The 18,057-nt window shown below is 33.6% G+C and overlaps 3 protein-coding genes across 4 annotated transcripts; 1 reads left to right on the top strand and 2 right to left on the bottom strand.

The window, feature by feature from the left end:
• The first annotated feature begins 1,572 nt into the window (after positions 1-1,572).
• On the top strand, positions 1,573-6,322 carry LOC110603363. Its single transcript, XM_021741069.2, has 3 exons — positions 1,573-2,072; positions 3,052-3,405; positions 5,810-6,322. The coding sequence occupies exons 1-3, from the start codon at positions 1,790-1,792 to the stop codon at positions 5,839-5,841; spliced, it is 669 nt and encodes a 222-aa protein (XP_021596761.2). The 5' UTR covers positions 1,573-1,789; the 3' UTR covers positions 5,842-6,322.
• Positions 4,601-5,932, bottom strand: LOC110603931 (mitogen-activated protein kinase kinase kinase 18). Its single transcript, XM_021741936.2, has one exon. It carries the CDS (start codon positions 5,930-5,932, stop codon positions 4,655-4,657), a length of 1,278 nt encoding a protein of 425 aa, XP_021597628.1. The 3' UTR covers positions 4,601-4,654.
• Positions 6,323-8,173: 1,851 nt separating the features above from the next.
• Positions 8,174-13,408, bottom strand: LOC110604154 (aspartic proteinase). Of its 2 annotated transcripts, none has more exons than XM_021742270.2 (14): positions 13,258-13,408; positions 12,162-12,539; positions 12,005-12,065; positions 11,467-11,561; positions 11,237-11,349; positions 10,798-10,966; positions 10,649-10,688; positions 10,452-10,516; positions 9,807-9,920; positions 9,587-9,651; positions 9,273-9,405; positions 9,023-9,142; positions 8,566-8,654; positions 8,174-8,451 (listed from the first exon to the last, which is right to left on the bottom strand). In XM_021742270.2, exons 2-14 carry the CDS (start codon positions 12,531-12,533, stop codon positions 8,367-8,369), a joined length of 1,521 nt encoding a protein of 506 aa, XP_021597962.1. In that variant the 5' UTR covers positions 12,534-12,539; positions 13,258-13,408; the 3' UTR covers positions 8,174-8,366. The 2 variants fall into 2 exon arrangements, with proteins under 2 accessions (XP_021597962.1, XP_021597963.1); XM_021742271.2 differs by lacking the exon at positions 13,258-13,408 and adding an exon at positions 13,084-13,107.
• Between the last annotated feature and the right edge of the window lie 4,649 nt (positions 13,409-18,057).

Genomic DNA, 18,057 nt, shown 5'->3' with positions numbered 1-18,057 from the left:
AAAAGCATACTAAAAGTTTTGATTTTTATGCAATTTTTTTTATAATTTAATTTTAAACTTTCAATTTTTATATCACAGTTTAAAAATTTTAAATTTTAAATAAATTTTATTCAATTTAAAAAAGGCAAGTGATTTTTTTAGATTCCGTAAGCTTATAAAAAATATTTAAAATTTATTTAGATTATAATAAAATGAAATCCAGTGATTAGTTTAATGAACGGTGAATATTTTTGAAATTTCATATAAATTCCTTCATACTCGATCTTCAAGAGGGGATCTATTAGTGATCTACTCCAATATTCTGGTAGGGACCATTCGACGCTAAATCAGATTTAAATTTTTTTTAAAATATATATTAATACAAAAAAAGAATAAAAATATAGTAATAAAAAAAGAGAAAGTTTCAAAAAATATGTGTGAAAATATAAAAAGAGATTAACTTTTTTTTTAATTTAGTTCTGAAATATATATATCATGATCATTCTGACAATTTTTAGCGTTAAGTTTATCGAATCAAATTTAAATATAGTGTATCAGACAGTTTATAAATAGCGGTCAGTCAGCTAATAAATATGGTGTAAGTTAATCTATATATATATTTAAATTCTTAGATTCAAGATTTAATTAAAATTAAATAATAAAATAATATGGAAAAATCATTTCCTTACCTTATGAATGTTGAAGGCTTCATTATTAGAGTTGTTGCATTATATGAATATTAAATTTTTAATACTTTTCCAATTTAATAATTTATAACACTTTCTATCCTACTAGTGGAAATTTCCAAAGTTAGTCTATCAATATTAAGTATTAAAACAAAGACAGCAGGAAAAACAATATCTTAATTAATGAGTTGTAATTAATAATATTAAATTGTTTTTATAATTATACATTTTTTTAAAAATAATGAAAAGGAAATCAAAGTAGTTTTATTGCCATTTCTAGACTACCTACTTCATTTATTGTTAAGATTATAATTCTTTTTATAAATATTTCTAAATCTATTTTTTAATGTAAAATATTAAATTAATAATCTAATAATTAAATACCTCTAGAAAAGTATGAATATAAAATAATATAACAATATTCAAATAATAATTTTTATAATGATTTATTTTTAAAAATTAAATAAATTATTATAAAATCATGTAAAATTTTAATTATTTTAAAATGAAATTTTCTTAAATTAAAAAATAATTAAAATTTTTAATTCAAAACAAAAGAATTATTAAAAAAACAATAATTAAATTCTTGCAAATCCTTAAATCTACATAGATAGATAAAATAATTTCAAAATTTTATCACAGTATTTAAAAATTATAAATTAAATTAATTGAAGATACAATTATAATATGAAAATATTTTATAAGCACCTTGATGATATATATATTTTTTAAAAAAAGAAATTTTGGTTTGGTATGTAAATTACGAAATAAGTCAGTATTGGGGGGGACTTCGGCTACTTTTCCCATGATTTACTAAATATGAAAAAGTAGAAGCCCTTGATTGCAAATAAACCAAAAAGGCAGTGGTTCTTTTAAAAATAAACAAAAATTTTCAAGCAGAGTCGTCGTCACATGACTGCCAGGAAACTGAAGCCCTCTCTTTCATTTGATCATTCTTTTTAAAAAACCTCTTCTCCTTCACCTCATTTGTTTGATCTCTTCGATTATCTTTGCTCTTCACTTTGATTGCTCTGAAATCTTAGCTCTCCATCTCTTCATAAATCCTTTATCTTTGAAATCTTAGCTCTCTATCTTTCTCGTGCAAAGTACAAAAAACGACAAAAATGATTCAGCTACTGTTTACACTGATATTCTCTGAGATGGCATTGATAATGGTGCTTGTGTTCAAGAACCCGTTAAGGAAGTTTGTGTTGATGGGTCTAGATCGGGTCAAGCGAGGTCACGGTCCAATCGTAGTAAAGACTGTAGCAGGAACGGTTTTTGTGGTGTTGATGTCAAGTGTGTACAGTATGACGAAGATCCAGAAGCGTTTGATCGATGAGGGTGCTGTTAATCCAACGGACCAGGTTCTCATGGCCGGGCACCTTCTCGAGGCAACTCTCATGGGTAATCATTAGTTTTATGCTGTGCTTATGTTTTGTGAAGTTTGTGAATTTTGTGGTCTTACTGTGAAAGTTCGGATTAGAAAGCGGTTGACTTTGCTGTGTTTGGAATACAAAATGTGATGGAATTGGGTGTGAAAAATCTTGATCTTCTCAGATTTATCACCGATGATATTACTGTTCCATTCGTCATATGATGTTCTAGACTCATTTGTTTGTTTCTTGCATGATGGAGCATGTTATAGATCCATTTTCTTCCTCATGTGAAATTGGTTTTGTTTATTGCTAAACTTTTACTGTAATGGATAAGTTTTTTGTGCATTCACAATAAATAATGGTGAGGTGTTAGATAGGGAAGGGAGCTTGGACAAGCTCTGTTGGGTTAGATGGCTCTTTTTAAAAAATTCAAAAAGGAGAAAGTTATTATTATTTTGGTTTTTTTCTCCATCCGTATTCCATTATCTTGAAAGATCATAAAGTTTTGACCTCAGGTATCTTTCAAGTTCTCAGCGTTTGAATAGAATTGCATGTAGATTGTTGTTGATCTGAAGCAAATAGAGTCTCAATGTTATGTGGTCCCTCAAATCACGGCAAAGACATTGGAAGAGTCTGATTGCATCTTTCTTTATTTGCAGTTCTAAGTTTTCTTTCCCCTGTTATTTTTGCTCTTTGTTATTGTTTGGATTCTTTTGAGTATAACATTCTTACTGTTAACATTTGTTAAAATGTTTGTGATATTTTTATTTTTGTCTTTCTTTCTCATTCTCGGTAACAATTTCCTGGACTATGAAAAAACATCAGATCTCTGCTTCTGGAGAGTTGTTGTTTTTCCGTAATCTGTTGAACTTCTTGTTCCTATGGGCCTCTGAGATGTTATTTGGAGTTTTATGGCTAAAGCTACCTGTTTTCATTTCAAGTTCCCTGTTTTCTGTTGATCTTATTGGCCGTTGGACTTGTATAAATCTGGAGTTTACAATCTGCAGGATCCTCTCTTTTCCTGGCACTAATGATAGACAGACTCCACCATTACATCAGAGAACTCCGTATGCGGCGGAAGAACATGGAAGCTATAAAGAAACAAAACAGAGTTCTTGAGGATGGAAAAGTTGAGGAGAGCAAAACCCTGGAAAAAGATATGACCACACTGCAAGCTAAACTTGAGCAGCTAGAGTCAGAACTGGAGGTGAAAACCAAAGAGGCTAATGCTTCAGAAGCCAATGCAGAGGCTCTGAGGAAGCAATCTGAAGGATTCCTTCTAGAGTATGACCGCTTACTTGAGGAGAACCAAAACCTACGGAACCAACTGCAATCTTTGGACTTGAGATTATCTCATTCAGGTAGCAAGAAGAATACTTAAGACACTGACCACCTTTTCATCAAATAGTTTTTTTTTTTTTTCATTTCCTTTCCTTTTTACTTTATACTACTTATCTTGGAAATTCTCAATTTGGGTTTGTTTATTGTGGTTTAATTTTGAGTTGTGCATTGTTAAAACTGGAGAAAAGGACAAATAGAAAACATGAACAAAGGAAAGGGAGAATAGGTTTTTATTTTCTGTGCAATGCAAGTTGGTTCATGCATGAGGATAACTCAAGACCTCCTCTTCCTATGAATTTAAATACGAATGCTGCATCATATTGAAAACTTTAGCAATATTCAGAGGAAGCTAGAGCCAGGGAATGGAAAAGAGTAAGCCCACCACTCAACATTGTAGTTTCTTTTGGATTTCTTGAAAAGAGTTGGACTACAGGCCTGGGATGAAGAACGAAGAACGATTCATTATAATATCAACTTTGATCCTAAATCAATGTCTTGCTATTCAAGATTTAAATATTGAAGTTTTGCAAGTTTTCCTTTTGCTGATTATCAAGATTTAAATATCAAAACCCAATCTTTCCAACATTAAGGAGCCATTTTCGCTGGAAAACTACAAAAATCCATAAAGAATTAATCAAGACCACTCAAATGAATTGGAAAGGTGCTTTTATGAAAGATATAATATCATCTTAGCTGAATTGATTATGGAGGTATCATAGGTAATAGAGTAACAGTTACTAGAAAATTCACCAGTTCCTTTGTATTTTAAAGCTATTCAAATAAAATATATCTATATTTTATAAAATTAAACTCTTTATACTTTAACTATTAATTATTTTAAATAATTATACTATTTAATTCTTCTAACTAAGTTCATTAACAATTTTTTATAGAAAAATTAAATAGTTTAATTTTATAAAATATATGAATATTTTAATTAAGTAGTTTTAAAATATGAATAAATTAGTGAATGTTTAAAAATCCTAAAGACTTTACATGTATTAGTGAGCTTTGGCACGGGTTAGTGGGTTGGTCAAATCTTGGTTTTACAGGGAGTTGGTTGAACTAACAACCACTTGGGAAGAAGATTGAACAGGATTCACCAAAGGCTGCCTATTCTTGTGATCCAAATCCTGCAGGTATATATAATGGTGGTCACTAAAGATTTATTATCTAAGTTAATGTAATTATTAAAATTTTCTTTTGAGTCTACTTTTATATTTGCAAGATTCACTTGTATTTACATTTCGTTTTATGTAAAATTAATAGTTATGTAATATAATTTTTCAAAGAGAAGATGGGGCAAAATTCTAAGCAAGAATTGGAACGTAGAAAAAGAGAATATGATATTTCCTTTTCAAAATTACAACTTTCACAGAAATCGTCTTCTCTGCAAATGCAAGACATGGACAATTGCTTATGGTTAGTACATTGGCCAAAGCACATGAATGCGCGTATCCCACCAAAGCTTATGGACTCACTAGGAATAACATTATTCAAATTATGTTCCCCACTGACACCATCCTCGGAGCTAGCAAACGTTTCTTTGGCGCTGTCTTTGCTTCTCACGGTGACCCAACTTTCATCCCATGCCCAGTTAGGCATGTTTCCATTGCCTTGGGCCGCCAGTTGCCGGATCCTTTCTATCGGAGAGTGGCAACAGCTTTTATGGGTCGATGTCGGCTTCCAAGTTGCTTCTAAATGTTCCTTCGAGTCCCATAATCCTTGCTCCAGTACACTTGTTGGGGTGTCTACATCAGTGTCCTTCAAAACAGAGCTCGGCTCCTCTGTAATAAAATCATGTTCAAGTAGTTCACTAGCTGACCACCTCTCCATTGGATCTCTCTTCAAGCACTTGCTCAGAAAATCTTTGGCTTGTTTAGACATAAAGCTCGGAATTTCCGGCACATTATCTGAAAACCCAATTCGGTAGAGAGCAGAAACAGGGTCTGAAATATTGGTCCATGGAGCTCTCCCGGTAGCCATCTCAACAACAGTAGAGCCAAGAGCCCAGATATCAGCAGGGAAGCCCTGGTGTTCGCCACGAGCCACCTCAGGTGCCATGTAGACAGGAGTGCCGGCAAATGCAGCCACCTCATCGACCCTCCTAGCGCAACCCAAGTCAGCAATTTTTGCCCCATCGCTGGTGATTAATATATTTTGAGCCTTAATATCACGATGTAGTATCCCATTAGAATGAAGGTGGCGAAGCCCCAGAAGAATCTGTCTAGTGTATGATCTAATGATGGACTCGTCGAGCCAGCCTCCATGCTTGCGAATTGCATCAAGAAGCGTACCACCAGATGCGTATTCCAAGAAAATATTATACATAAGCTTACCATTTTCTTCTGTAATGTTAAATCCTTTGTATGCAATAATTTGAGGGCAAATTAATGCAGAAAGAATGCTCTGCTCCTTCTGCAGGAACTCCGATCGTGAGAGCTCGGCTGACTTGACAGCAATAGCCTGACCTGACTGATGCAGCTTAGCAATGGAGACGGTGGAAGTGGAGCCCCGTCCAATGGTTCGGCCTCTAGTCCAGTCCATTTTCAGAGGACGAACTTGAAAGTTTAAAAGAATTAAGCTTCGGTTTGGAGGTATGAATATTTATATATACATATGAGCAAACTATTATGTGGAGGGTATGTTTGGCGTTAATGTAAGAAACAATGCTTTCATAAGTTTAGTTTCGGGCCAATGGGCGGCCGCCGTTTCTTTCTCTCTCAAAACCTGAGGGTTCCAAGTGGCGAAAGGAGGGTGGATTGGGAGCTTTTGGCCTGACTTGGGAATGGTTGCTTAGCTATGAATTGTAGTGGCCACGTGATGCCACGTGAGAATATGCATAGAGTGCGGTGTTGATGATCTATGCTATGTATATACAATACAATGGATGGGATGATTGGATTTGGAAATGGATATTCCTAACTTTTTATTTAAGTTTGTGGGTTAGGACTTGTAGGAGTCAGCTGTAGATTGAAGTCTTAGTTTATATGCTTATTTTATGATTAGATAATGTAAACTTATACAAGTAAATCTCCACTAATCATGCACAACACCCAAATGGGTCTCCACTAATTGTCCTCAACAATTCATGGATCCATCAATTGATGTTTTGTCAAACTTGGGATTCCTTTGTCTAATAGTACTTTTTAATTAGGGTAAAAATTATTGAGCTTGACATGGAATTTTGTGCCGAAACTTCAAAAACCATACCCTCCTTAAATAACTTTCCTCTCAAAGAGAATAATTATTTTATAAATCATATGTTTGCCTCCAAAAACTCTTCCAAATATAATGTTAAAAGAAATAATTCAAGAGCAATAAAAGCAAAAGGAAAGAGATTGACATGGCAGAATTGTAACTTGCAAGTTTCAACAACTCATTCCAAGAATCCAAAACAGCGGTTGAAATTAGTTGTAATAAAGGGAGGATGGAAGCTCACACAAACTTTTCCAACTCAAATTCTCACAACCACACTTCTTCCTTGGTTCTTTACACTCTCATCTCGTTAGTTGGTTAACTTCTTTACTGGCTTTTGAGGTCAGCTTGGAGATCCTTTGACAGTTTGCTTTTGTGCAGTCTTTAATGCGTCCCTTTCAAGTCACACAATCATTTTGAGTTGCTTTTTTCTCATGTGGCAACCACCAGTTTATCGGCTCATCTAATCTCGTAAGCTGTGGCTTTCGGTAAAAGTCTAAAAGTTTGAGGACCCCACATTTAGGTTTTTTTTTCCTCTTTTTCCCTTATTTTCATCCAGTTTCTCAGCGTCAAAGATCAAATTCATTCTCCTTTTTGGATTTCAGTCAGACACAGATCAAACAGCACACTGATACTCCTGGCTTGAACATGGGATGTTACCATTCTAACACCTCAGTGCCAACACATAATTGGCTAAATCTGTCCTGAAAGAGCAAATATGGATACAGTTGGAGTCCGACGCTTATGACTGAGAAGTACTGCGAAGATTTCAGGATGATGACATGTTTGGAATTTGGACTGTTCTTAGGCTTTACTTGTTGGGATTTCGTTCACACTAATTAATAATTGAAGAAAGGTTTTAGTTTCTCTTACTTTCCTTCCTGGGTAAGGAAAAAAATTGTGGTTATACATTCGTAGAATGAATTCCAGCTAGAAGTAACTTAGCTAGAAAGAAAATTTTATTTGCTTTCTTCACATCTATCATTATGAATATAAATTGCGTAAAAATTTAATTTAATTAATTTTTTATAATTATTTTTATTTAAAATAAAAAATTTAATTTTAATTCAAAAATTCTTTTTTTTTTAATTTAAAAAAATTTCATAAATTTATTCGAATCTTTTTTTATAAAATCAAACGAAAAATATATGTAATTTTTTTTTTTAAATACACTAGACAGATGTATTAAACAACACAACGTTTCCTCTTAAATTTTCTGGCCTCTTAAAATTTTATTATATATAATGTTAGTTTTACATAAATATCAAGTCATATCAAAATTATTCTCGTTCAAGCTTATAAGAGAACTTTTCATTGTATTTAGAATAATTTAATTTAATATGATTTTTTTTTTTTTGAAATCATTTAATATGCTTTTATTTATAAATAAAAAATGAATATAATCATCAAATTAGATATTTATGCTTCTTTTTGAAATCCAATTAAATATTAATACTTATTAACAAATTTTAATAATTTTACATCGAATACTTATTAATCTCACCTTTCATAAAATGTTTCTTAGAACACGTTTGGCCAAACCGAACCCTAGCAAATCTTAACCAAATCTCTTGCCTGTGAAAGATATCCTTGAAAACAAGCTCGAAGCTCATCATTTCTCGGAGTAACATCCACTTCTCAACCCAACGCACAAATATTTACAAGCAAGCTCTACTATTATCCATTGGTTTTAAGCTTAACAAATCCATTTCTGAAGGTACATATTAGCACAGAGAAATGGAACATCTGATTTAAAAAAAACATCTAAAGTAGATCCATCTCTTTATGCTGCATCCGCAAATCCAACTCGCATATTGCCATAGTCGAAAACAGTATGGTATCGACCCATGAAAATATCTCCCAAGATCCTGAAATTCCAAAATATTATTAGTTAGAGCCAACCATCTCAAGAATATTAGCTAATTGGCTGTGTACATGATGGTGTAACATTGACAAAAATCAGATTGAAAAAGAATAAATACCAGAGAGGTCCACGAGGAGGCGGCACATCCAAAGCAGTAAAGCCACTGATGCACTGAGCCCCTGAACCCTCCCCCACCTTGAGGACGTACTGATAGCCGCAAAAATACAAAGAGAGCAATGAGTTGAAGTGCATGATAAAATATGAAATGAGAGATCAAATATGTACTACTACCCACACCAACCAAAATGCCCCCCACCCCCCCTAAACTAGTATTCTAAATCAAATGTATCGTCTATAGGGAAAATTATATAAACTAACTTTTGTGTATGTGATTATAAAGAAACAAGTAGAAGGAAAAAGAGAAGAAAAAGGCAACAAAAGTCGCATTCTTCCTTCTTTTCTTTTTCTTTATTGTTTAGTGTTTACTTCTTCAGATATTAGCACTCCCACTTATCATTGAATTTCTTCAAATCCGAAGCACATTCAACAATAACAAAGGTGTTCTAGTGACAAACCTCCTGAGGGGTAAGCTCAAAAATTTTTCCTCCTATAGTGAAGGAAACAGTAGGCATTGAAGAGAGACTGTCACAGTCAACAGCTGATTGCCCCATTGGGTTCGGAATTCGATCACAGAGCTGTAAAAAGTTTTATAGCATAGCAATTAGTGAGATAAGCTTGCTACAAAGCAATTAGTAAATGAAGTGTTTGTGAGTATTTCTCATCATTAACATAGTTATCCATCAATGCACCATGTGTTTATTTCACCTCATTGACATAGTTCAGTATACGATCTTGTGTGTGATTCTGTCTCAGCTGGTTCTGCATCCAAATAACTGTCATCTCACAGGCAGAGCACATAGCATCATTTCTCTCATCCACCACACTCTGAATGCCCATGCTATTTCGAAAAAAAAAATAGACAAAGAAATTACATTAAGTTAATTCCAGCAACCATAGCAAAGATATGAATGGTTAATCGTCCATAGCCAAACGTATTGTAGTAAGAGGAATGAAACTAAGATATCCCAGGAGAATCATAAAAGAGCAGTAACAATAACCAACATCCTTAAGAGGCTGACCTAACACCATGGGTCCCATCAAATGTGCACAATCCAATTTGTGAGCAGATTTTCTTTGGTTGAGCCTGTCAATAAAAGCAGAACAAATAAATCAAGCTATTGCAGAAGCCACTTTTAATTTGTTCCCTTCTTATTATTTTTCTTTCTTCTCTTTCAAGGGAGAAGTAGGGGGTTGCTAAAAGCATTAAAAGTATCACTATAATAAATTTATGGTTTTCACCTCAGCTAGAAGCAAATCCATTATGGTTTGTCCATACTGAGCAACAACAGCCTTACATTCCTGACTAACTACTCCAGTGGCTCCGATTGCTTCATTTATCAGGGTAACCACAGTCTGCAAGAACAGTAAAGCCACCATATAATTTAAGGGCAGGAAATTTGATGACAATGAACCTATACCAATGTAGGATCTAAATGGTGACAAGTGTATGCACGAAGATCAAGTCCAAAAGGGTACTGGACTCCAAGTTGGATGACACAAATGAACATGGAAAAGATATCAGACATAAGTAAGATATGTTATTTCATGCCTGTGAACCCATTCAGATATGCACCATTCTCATATTCCAAATCACAATCCACATCCCCAAATGGAGAAGGGACGAAAAACAAAGGGGAACGAACAGATCACCAAATCACCAAATCCTTATACCAAAAGGAAAATTCATATAAAAAAAGTTCTTTAATACTTATCCATTCATTCATTACATTTTGGGCCATCTTTAAAACTATATATATAACTCATATATGGTTTTGCTTATAATCCAAATCAGAAAACTCGGTAAATAATGTTATATGAGAAATCAATTGGAAGATTCCAACAGGCCGGATAAAGTTTTAACACTCTAAAGCAGTTTGTTCATACCGTTGGGCCTGCCAACAAGGAAGTTCCAGAGTCTGCAATCGCTGAGCAACTGCCAGTACAATAACCTGTGAAAGCTTAGCTTGTCAAACCATGTGCAAGAACTCAGGAGAAAACATATTGTATCAGATCACTGAGCTTTGTCCAACTTAAATGATCTTACTTTCTTCCTAGGAACTATAGATATAAAGAGGGCATACCAGTTGGTTTATCACCAATAAGAATATCGCCCATGTCAAACTATCAAAAAAAATTAATAAATAAATAAATAAAAAGACAAACTAATTGAAAAAGACATAAAGAAGACTAAGTTAAGCACTCTAATTGAAGGAGTAATGGACAAGCCAACCTGCCAATAGCCTTTCTGTGTCACAGGAACATATGTGTGCTTGCCCTTGTAATGATTTGGATCAACACCACCAAATACAATTTCGCCTCCTTCGTCTTCCTCTGTATTGCGGTTAAGCCAAAAAGAAAATACTGGTTCCTTGACAAGGCCTTGTTTAACCATGTTGTACCTGTAAGAGATGCAAGTGCCTCAACTTGAACACGAAATAAGGAAAAAGAGAAATGCTAGCAATAGTCACTTAAAAAGTGACTCTGGACACTCTCATCCTTATTGGTTGAAATATAGTTATTATATTAATTATTATTTTCTCTCTTTAATTAATCATTAATTATTAACCGATAAGAGGAAGAGTATTGGACAGTTTTAAGTGACTGGTGCTAGCATTTCTTAAAGAAAAAGGTTAAAAAGATTAAATAAAATAAAAGCATAACACAGATACCAGACAGGCACAGCATTTCCGACTGAGATCTCCTGAAATCCAAGTCCTAGTATGCCATCAAACTTGGCCACCATAAATGTGACACTAGGCTCCGAAGTTGCCTCAATAAATTCCTGATAGATTCACCAAAGAAAATTAAAGGAAAGCCTGTCTCTGTCTCTGTATGGGGGTGTACAATCTATAAAAATCAAAACTTGAAGAAGTGACAAGAGGTCAGAGACTGAGATAACCTGATCTTTTACAACTAGGTCACCAACATTGACATTATCATAACTAAAGAAACCAGAAACAGCTCCAGTGCCATAGTGAATCTCAGCAGATTTTCCTACACAATTAATCATACCAGAACAAATTAAGTTTTAAAATGATTAAAATATCCATGATAGTCATCTGCTACCCCCATCACCCAGGAACAGAATGTCTAATGGGTTTAACTAATTGGCTTAGGATTATATGATGGACCGTTATGCAATCTTCCTATATTTAACCAGATAATCAATCAAGAGAAAATTTGAGGTATGGTTCTCAGAGATGAACCATGAACTTTATGGTGAATTCAACTGCTAATTATTACATAAGCATGAATAGACTAAACTACCCTCATATAAGCATGAAATAAAATAAAATTACTCTCTCAAATAAGCATAAAATAAGAAAGTTGAGCTGATACAGATTTCAAATCAACAAGCTTAGATGTTAAATGTCTTTAGGTAATGTAAATGACAGAAACGAACTTTAGATATTGTTAATGGTCACGAGAAAACAAACCATTCTTCCTGTAGGTACTTGATTTGCTTGACTTGTACCTAGAATGGAAGTAACAAGCAACCTACAAGAAATACAAAACTGTAAATTGCTTTCCGACCAGAACCGATAAATTGCATTTGGTAAACGCTCATAATAACCATAAAGAAATAAAACTCACTGAGAGAAAGCACTTGGATGATGGCACCCACAAATTGGAGCTACCAGTGTCAAAGATTACAGTAAATTTCTGAGGAGGAGTCCCAATGTCAATTTCACCGTAATACTGAGCATCCAAATAGTTCTTCAATGCTACAATATCAGGATCCCCCGAGTCCGCCAGATTATCACGGAGACCATACTTCCTCACAGAAGCTCTGTAAGCTTCCACATTCTTCGACTCAAGCCGGGTAACAACTTGGCTGTTCTGATCCAATTTCATCTTTTTCAGTCCAATTCTAACCAACCCATCATTTGATGCAGAGTAGGTGAAGGTAAACAGCAAGGAAGCAATAAACAGCGACAATATCACCGGTTTGAAGCTGGTTCCCATTTTCACCTAAAAGGTTAGAATTCAACTTCAGCTTCAACAACAGCAAGCGCTATAACAGAATTGGAAGAATCATATCCTATAAGTATTCAAAGATATCACCTAAACAAGCAGGGATATAAAATAAGTACTTCACCAAAGCACCGTACAAAACTAAGATCAGCATTTCCCTATCTTTTTTTATCAAGTGCAAAAGACAACAAATAAAATCTTCATTTACTCTACTAATTAACATAAGTTCTGCTGCACATATAATAACAATAAAAAAAAAAAACAAAAAACAACCATAATAATCTACGGACTCCAACCTATTGATGATGTGCCCACTTCAGGACCTATCAAAATATCGAAAGGCTAAACTGTTGATTTTGCCTCAATATTAAGGATGTGGACTACATGGTTTATGAACAATTTAAGAGATGATCGAATAGTTAAGATCAAAACAGGTGCTGTGATTTTTTATGGGTTGTTTACAAAAAAATTGTATTTCAATCCCAAAGCTAGAAGATATGGTGTTTTTACATGAATTAAATAATCATGCATCAATTATCACCTCAAAAGCAAACGATCATTTCATCACAAAAGCAAACATCTGAACCGAGAGAAATTTAAAGCTTTAAACTAAAATAAACAAAAATAATGGGTTGAGAGAGAAAGAAGATGATCATCTACTTTCAAGATGAACCAGAATAATTAATCAAATGATACAGAAGCAGACACTGCTCACCGATTAAAGCAGACGAGTCGAAGAATCACGAAGAAAGCAGCAGCAGAAGAAGAGAATATATAGAGAGCAACCTGTCACCTTGTTAGACCCACGGGGGCCAGCTCAGCTGCCGTTCCTAAATTTTTGTATTATCTTAATTTAACCGTTTTATGTGCACCGTCAAATTCTCTGCACCGTTTGATTTCAACAGTTGATATAGGGAGTGCCAGACGCAACGCATGATGTTCTTGTTTTATATTCCGTTATAGGGCACAGGCGAAGGACGCCCATCACATGGGAAGAGAAACGTATTGATCTTCCTGTGCTCACTACTCACCGTCCAATTTTCCGTTGGGAAAAAAAAAATTAATTGATTGAAAAAATTTAATAAAACCGGCGCATATATATCTTTTTTAAAGTGGGTTCTGGATTTATGGGCATTCATCATGGAACCAACGATGATTAAAATGAGCGTAGAATATCAAGGCAAGGCAAATTTAACAGGCAAGTTTAACTGCATAGCTGACGTGTCAACAGAGCGTGCCGTTTGCACGCGACATCTTCTGACTCCTATTTGAAGTCTTGCGAGGGAAGTGAATGGGATGGTTGTCGAGTCTACCAATGGATTGGTATTTTGTTGCGTTTTTTTTTCTTTTTTTGTTTTAATATGTAGATATATTTTTTGGGGGGTTAAATATAGGTTACATTGCCGGAAAGACTTGAAATCCATCAAGAGATTCATGAGAATTGAACTACCAAAATACAGGAAAGGCTCAAGCCCAGTTTAAGGAAAAAAAAAAAAAAAGAAAACAAGAAACTTCATACACTATTCAGGCCCAAAAAAAAACATTGCTGAACTAAAAACCCAATAAAAATTGCCACAAATACGCAAACAATCACTATTTATAGTCCTCAATCAGTCTCTTAGTAAAAATAATCAGAGACATACAAATGAGAAGTCATAATAATCAAAGCGTATTGATCTGCAACAAAAACATTCTACGAGAGAAAATAAGTATTATGAAGATTTCAAATGCACCGACTATAAAAAAAGCAACATTTGAGTTCAAGAGAAATACCAAGCGGGGATGAGTGATACCAAAAACATCTTTAGAAAGCGGTGAACCCTAAAAGTAGTTTCATTGATCCTACTCGACTGCAAGTGAAGCAAGAAAGTCAAAAACCCACCTACATACAAAGCTATAGAGCCAAATACAAACCTAGCAAAAAAAGGTAAAAATTGACCACAAATAGATATATATTCAGAGAGCTCAAAAAAGCATGAACAAACAAAAATATGTCTTTTTGCTACAAGAAGCTGAAAGAGAGTATCAACAACAGGACTCAATTATCACATGCACGCCTCTAAAAGAGTTATTCTCTATAGCCACATTCAAAAGGAATAAAATGACAGACTCCCCATATAACCTCATATTAATAAAGTATTGGATGTATAATCAAAACTTAAAAAATCCATCTACAACTTTCGTAGGTAGAGAGGGAAGGAAAAAACACACATTGAAAGGGAGAGGAGAGTCACTCGCTAACTGCGAAAGAGTTATACTTTAGGAAAAAAAGAGAAAAAATAAAACTTTTATTTACTAAATTATTATTTTCAAACTTTGACATTGTAAATGTTTAAAAATGGAGAGAGGAGAATTGAATCGAAATTTTTCAAATATGTTTTGTCGACTTATTTAGCTTGTTAAAAGCCATATAAGCTAAGAAGATTGTTAAAAGCCATATAAGCTAAGAAGAGATATGTGGAGTTAATTATTTGAATAATATAAACACGTAAAATTTATTTATTAATTTAATTTAAATATAAATTATTTATAAAGAGATATATATATATATATTAAATAAATAAATAAAATTGATGTGTATAGTAACCCGCACTCTTAATCGCAAAAATAAAAAGAGATATGAAGAGCATGATAGAAAACATTAATCGAATTTTTTTTAATAACAAAAAATATTAATCAATATGTTTTTTTTTCTAAATATTCCATTCATGGAATTCATTAATAAAGAGCAATTTACAAACTCAATACGGTGACGTTTAGGAGATGAGTTAAAACGATGTGCTTAGTGTAAGTTTTGTGGAGATGAGTTAAATCGATGTGTTTAATTAAGTTCAAAACGCACCGTTTTAGCTTGATTCCAAAAGACCCTTTTGTTTTTTGTTTTCTTTCCCTTGATTGTATAGTTGTACAAATAAACAACTAGCTATTTTTTCTATTCTAGATCCATCCATTCTTCTATACATAGGTGTACAAAGAAACAATAAAATCAAGCATTTGCCAAATGCTATTTTCTTTTTTCTCTCTTCTTTTTACTTATCATGGTATCAAAGCAGGAATAAAGCCCAATACAAAACTCTTTTTTTCTCATAACCCTTTACATAACAAATAGCTAAAACAAGCGATACATCTGACGCTGAAAAGGCCCTCAATGACCTGATAACCCTTCAGAGTTCTGACAACCCTAGAATGCAGCTGGTTAGTGTGCAAATGGATGGTTCTAACAATTTGTCATGAGCAGAGCTGTCATCATTGTCCTGAGAGCCAAAGACAAACTGGGATTCATTGATGGAAAGGAGAAAGTTTCAGATCCAGACTCTGCAATTCACAAAAAAAGGTAAAAGGCTGACAGTATGGTAATTTCTTGGATACTAAATTCTCTATCAAAAGAATTAGCCAGTACTTTTGTGTATACACCATATGCAAAATGCTTGTGGGATAATATCAAAGGAAGTTTTGCGCAAAGCAATGGACCCTTAATTTTTCAAATCAAAAGGGAAATAAGCTCCTTAACACAGATTGGAATGTCTGTTACAGTTTACTTTACCAAGCTTAAAAAGCTACGGGATGAATTAGATTGACTAAGAATTAGTTTACTTTACCAAGCTTAAAAAGCTACGGGATGAATTAGATTGACTAAGAATTACCTCCACTTGCACTTGTGAATTTGCTAATATTATTAATGAATTGGAAAATGGAGATAAAGTCATACAGTTTCTAATGGGTCTCCTTGATTCCTATGGCCATGTCAAGGACCAAATACTAATCATGAAACCCCTACCTAATGTAAACAGAGCCTACTCAATGGTTTTGAGTGTTGAAAAAAAAAAAAAAAAAAGAGGTGCAGAATGGGGGAAACCCTGATTTTAATAACACTGTTATGAGTGTAAGGGGACCTAAAGATACTATGCAGTATAGAAAAAAAGGAGTTTATAAGAAAAGATAAAGGGAACAAATTCTGTATTCATTGCCAAATCACAGGTCATACAAGGAAAACATGCTTTAAACTACATGATTATCTTGAGTGGTTCAATGACTATAAAAGAACCAAAGAAAAGGTTAATGTTTCACCTCAGGATCTTAGTGCAGAATCACAAATACCAGAAACATGGAACATGGGCATCTCAAATATGATATAGCAAGAAATAATAAAGTATATGAGGAGTTCAAATCAATGTGAATCTGCAGGCTGTGTGGGATTTTCAAGAATTACAGGTAAAGATCCTAATTACTGCTCTCTTACTTCAAATAATACTGTAGGCACATGGATAGTAGATACTGGAACCACATCATATATGTATCATTATTTAAATTTATTCTCTCAATATATTAAACCCAAACAAAATCTCGCAGTTAATTTGCCAAATGGGAGTGCACAGTCTGTTTTGCATATTAGGATTATCATTCTAAACTTAGAAATTACCTTGCATAATGTCTTACATGTTCCTTACTTTAAATAAAACCTCCTGTCTATCAGCAAACTCACACAGAATTCACAAAATTCAGTTCAGTTTCTATCTAATAAGTGTCTTTTGTAGGACCTAATGAGCAAAACTATCATGGCAGTTATAAGAATGCATGAAGGGCTTTATGTGCTGAGCTCTAGATTCTTTCTAAATCAAGAAAACCTCAAGCCTGCTCTCAGTAATAAAGTTTCTTTAAACACTCATCCTAAATTGTATTCCTTATGGCATCCAAGACTTGGCCATGCTTCTAAAAGAAAATTAAGCATATTGATGATCTACATATCAGTTATAATACTTCTCACATTTGTTTTATTTGTCCCGTAGCTAAACAACAAAGGATTTGCTTTCATAAAAGTCACATCTCAACTAAAGATATTTTTGAAAGAAAAATTAAATGTTCACATAATTCTAAAAGAATCTTTCATCATGATTCAAAACCAGTTTGATACAAATCATTTTTGCATAATATTTTTCAAAGAAAAATGAATTTTACATCAGAAATCATATCCCTACACTCCATAGCAAAATAGAGTAGTAGAAATAAAGCATAAACACTTACTTCAAGTTGCAAGAGCTATCATGTTTCAATCAGAATTGCCAAAAAAATTTTGGAGTGAGCCAATTTTTTTTTGCCACACGTCATTAATGTTCTGCCCGGCACAGTTTTAGAAAACCCCATTTGAAGTCCTCTTTCAAAAAAGCCAGAATCACAATTTAAAGTTTTTGGATGTTTGTATTTTACAACAAATACAAAGCCACACAAGTCCAAATTTGAGGAAAGAGCTTTTAAAAGTATCTTCCTAGGTTTTGTTCCTGGTTCTAAAGCATATAAACTATATGATCTAAAAAAATAAAAGAATTTTTACCTCTAGAGATGCAATCTTTTATGAAAATACTTATCCATATCATTCACAAGAAAATACCTCATCTAATCATACACCACTACCCACACTCATTCCAGAAACAGAACCTACTGACACAGAGCCCACATACAACCTCAGAAAGACCACCTGAACATTACATTTTAAGTTCAGAGCAAACAACACAACCAC

This window comes from Manihot esculenta, chromosome 16 (assembly GCF_001659605.2).
Source record: "Manihot esculenta cultivar AM560-2 chromosome 16, M.esculenta_v8, whole genome shotgun sequence".
Lineage (NCBI taxonomy): Eukaryota > Viridiplantae > Streptophyta > Magnoliopsida > Malpighiales > Euphorbiaceae > Manihot > Manihot esculenta.
Note: the sequence above shows the minus strand (reverse complement) of the source record. Positions and strands in the feature narration are given on the sequence as shown.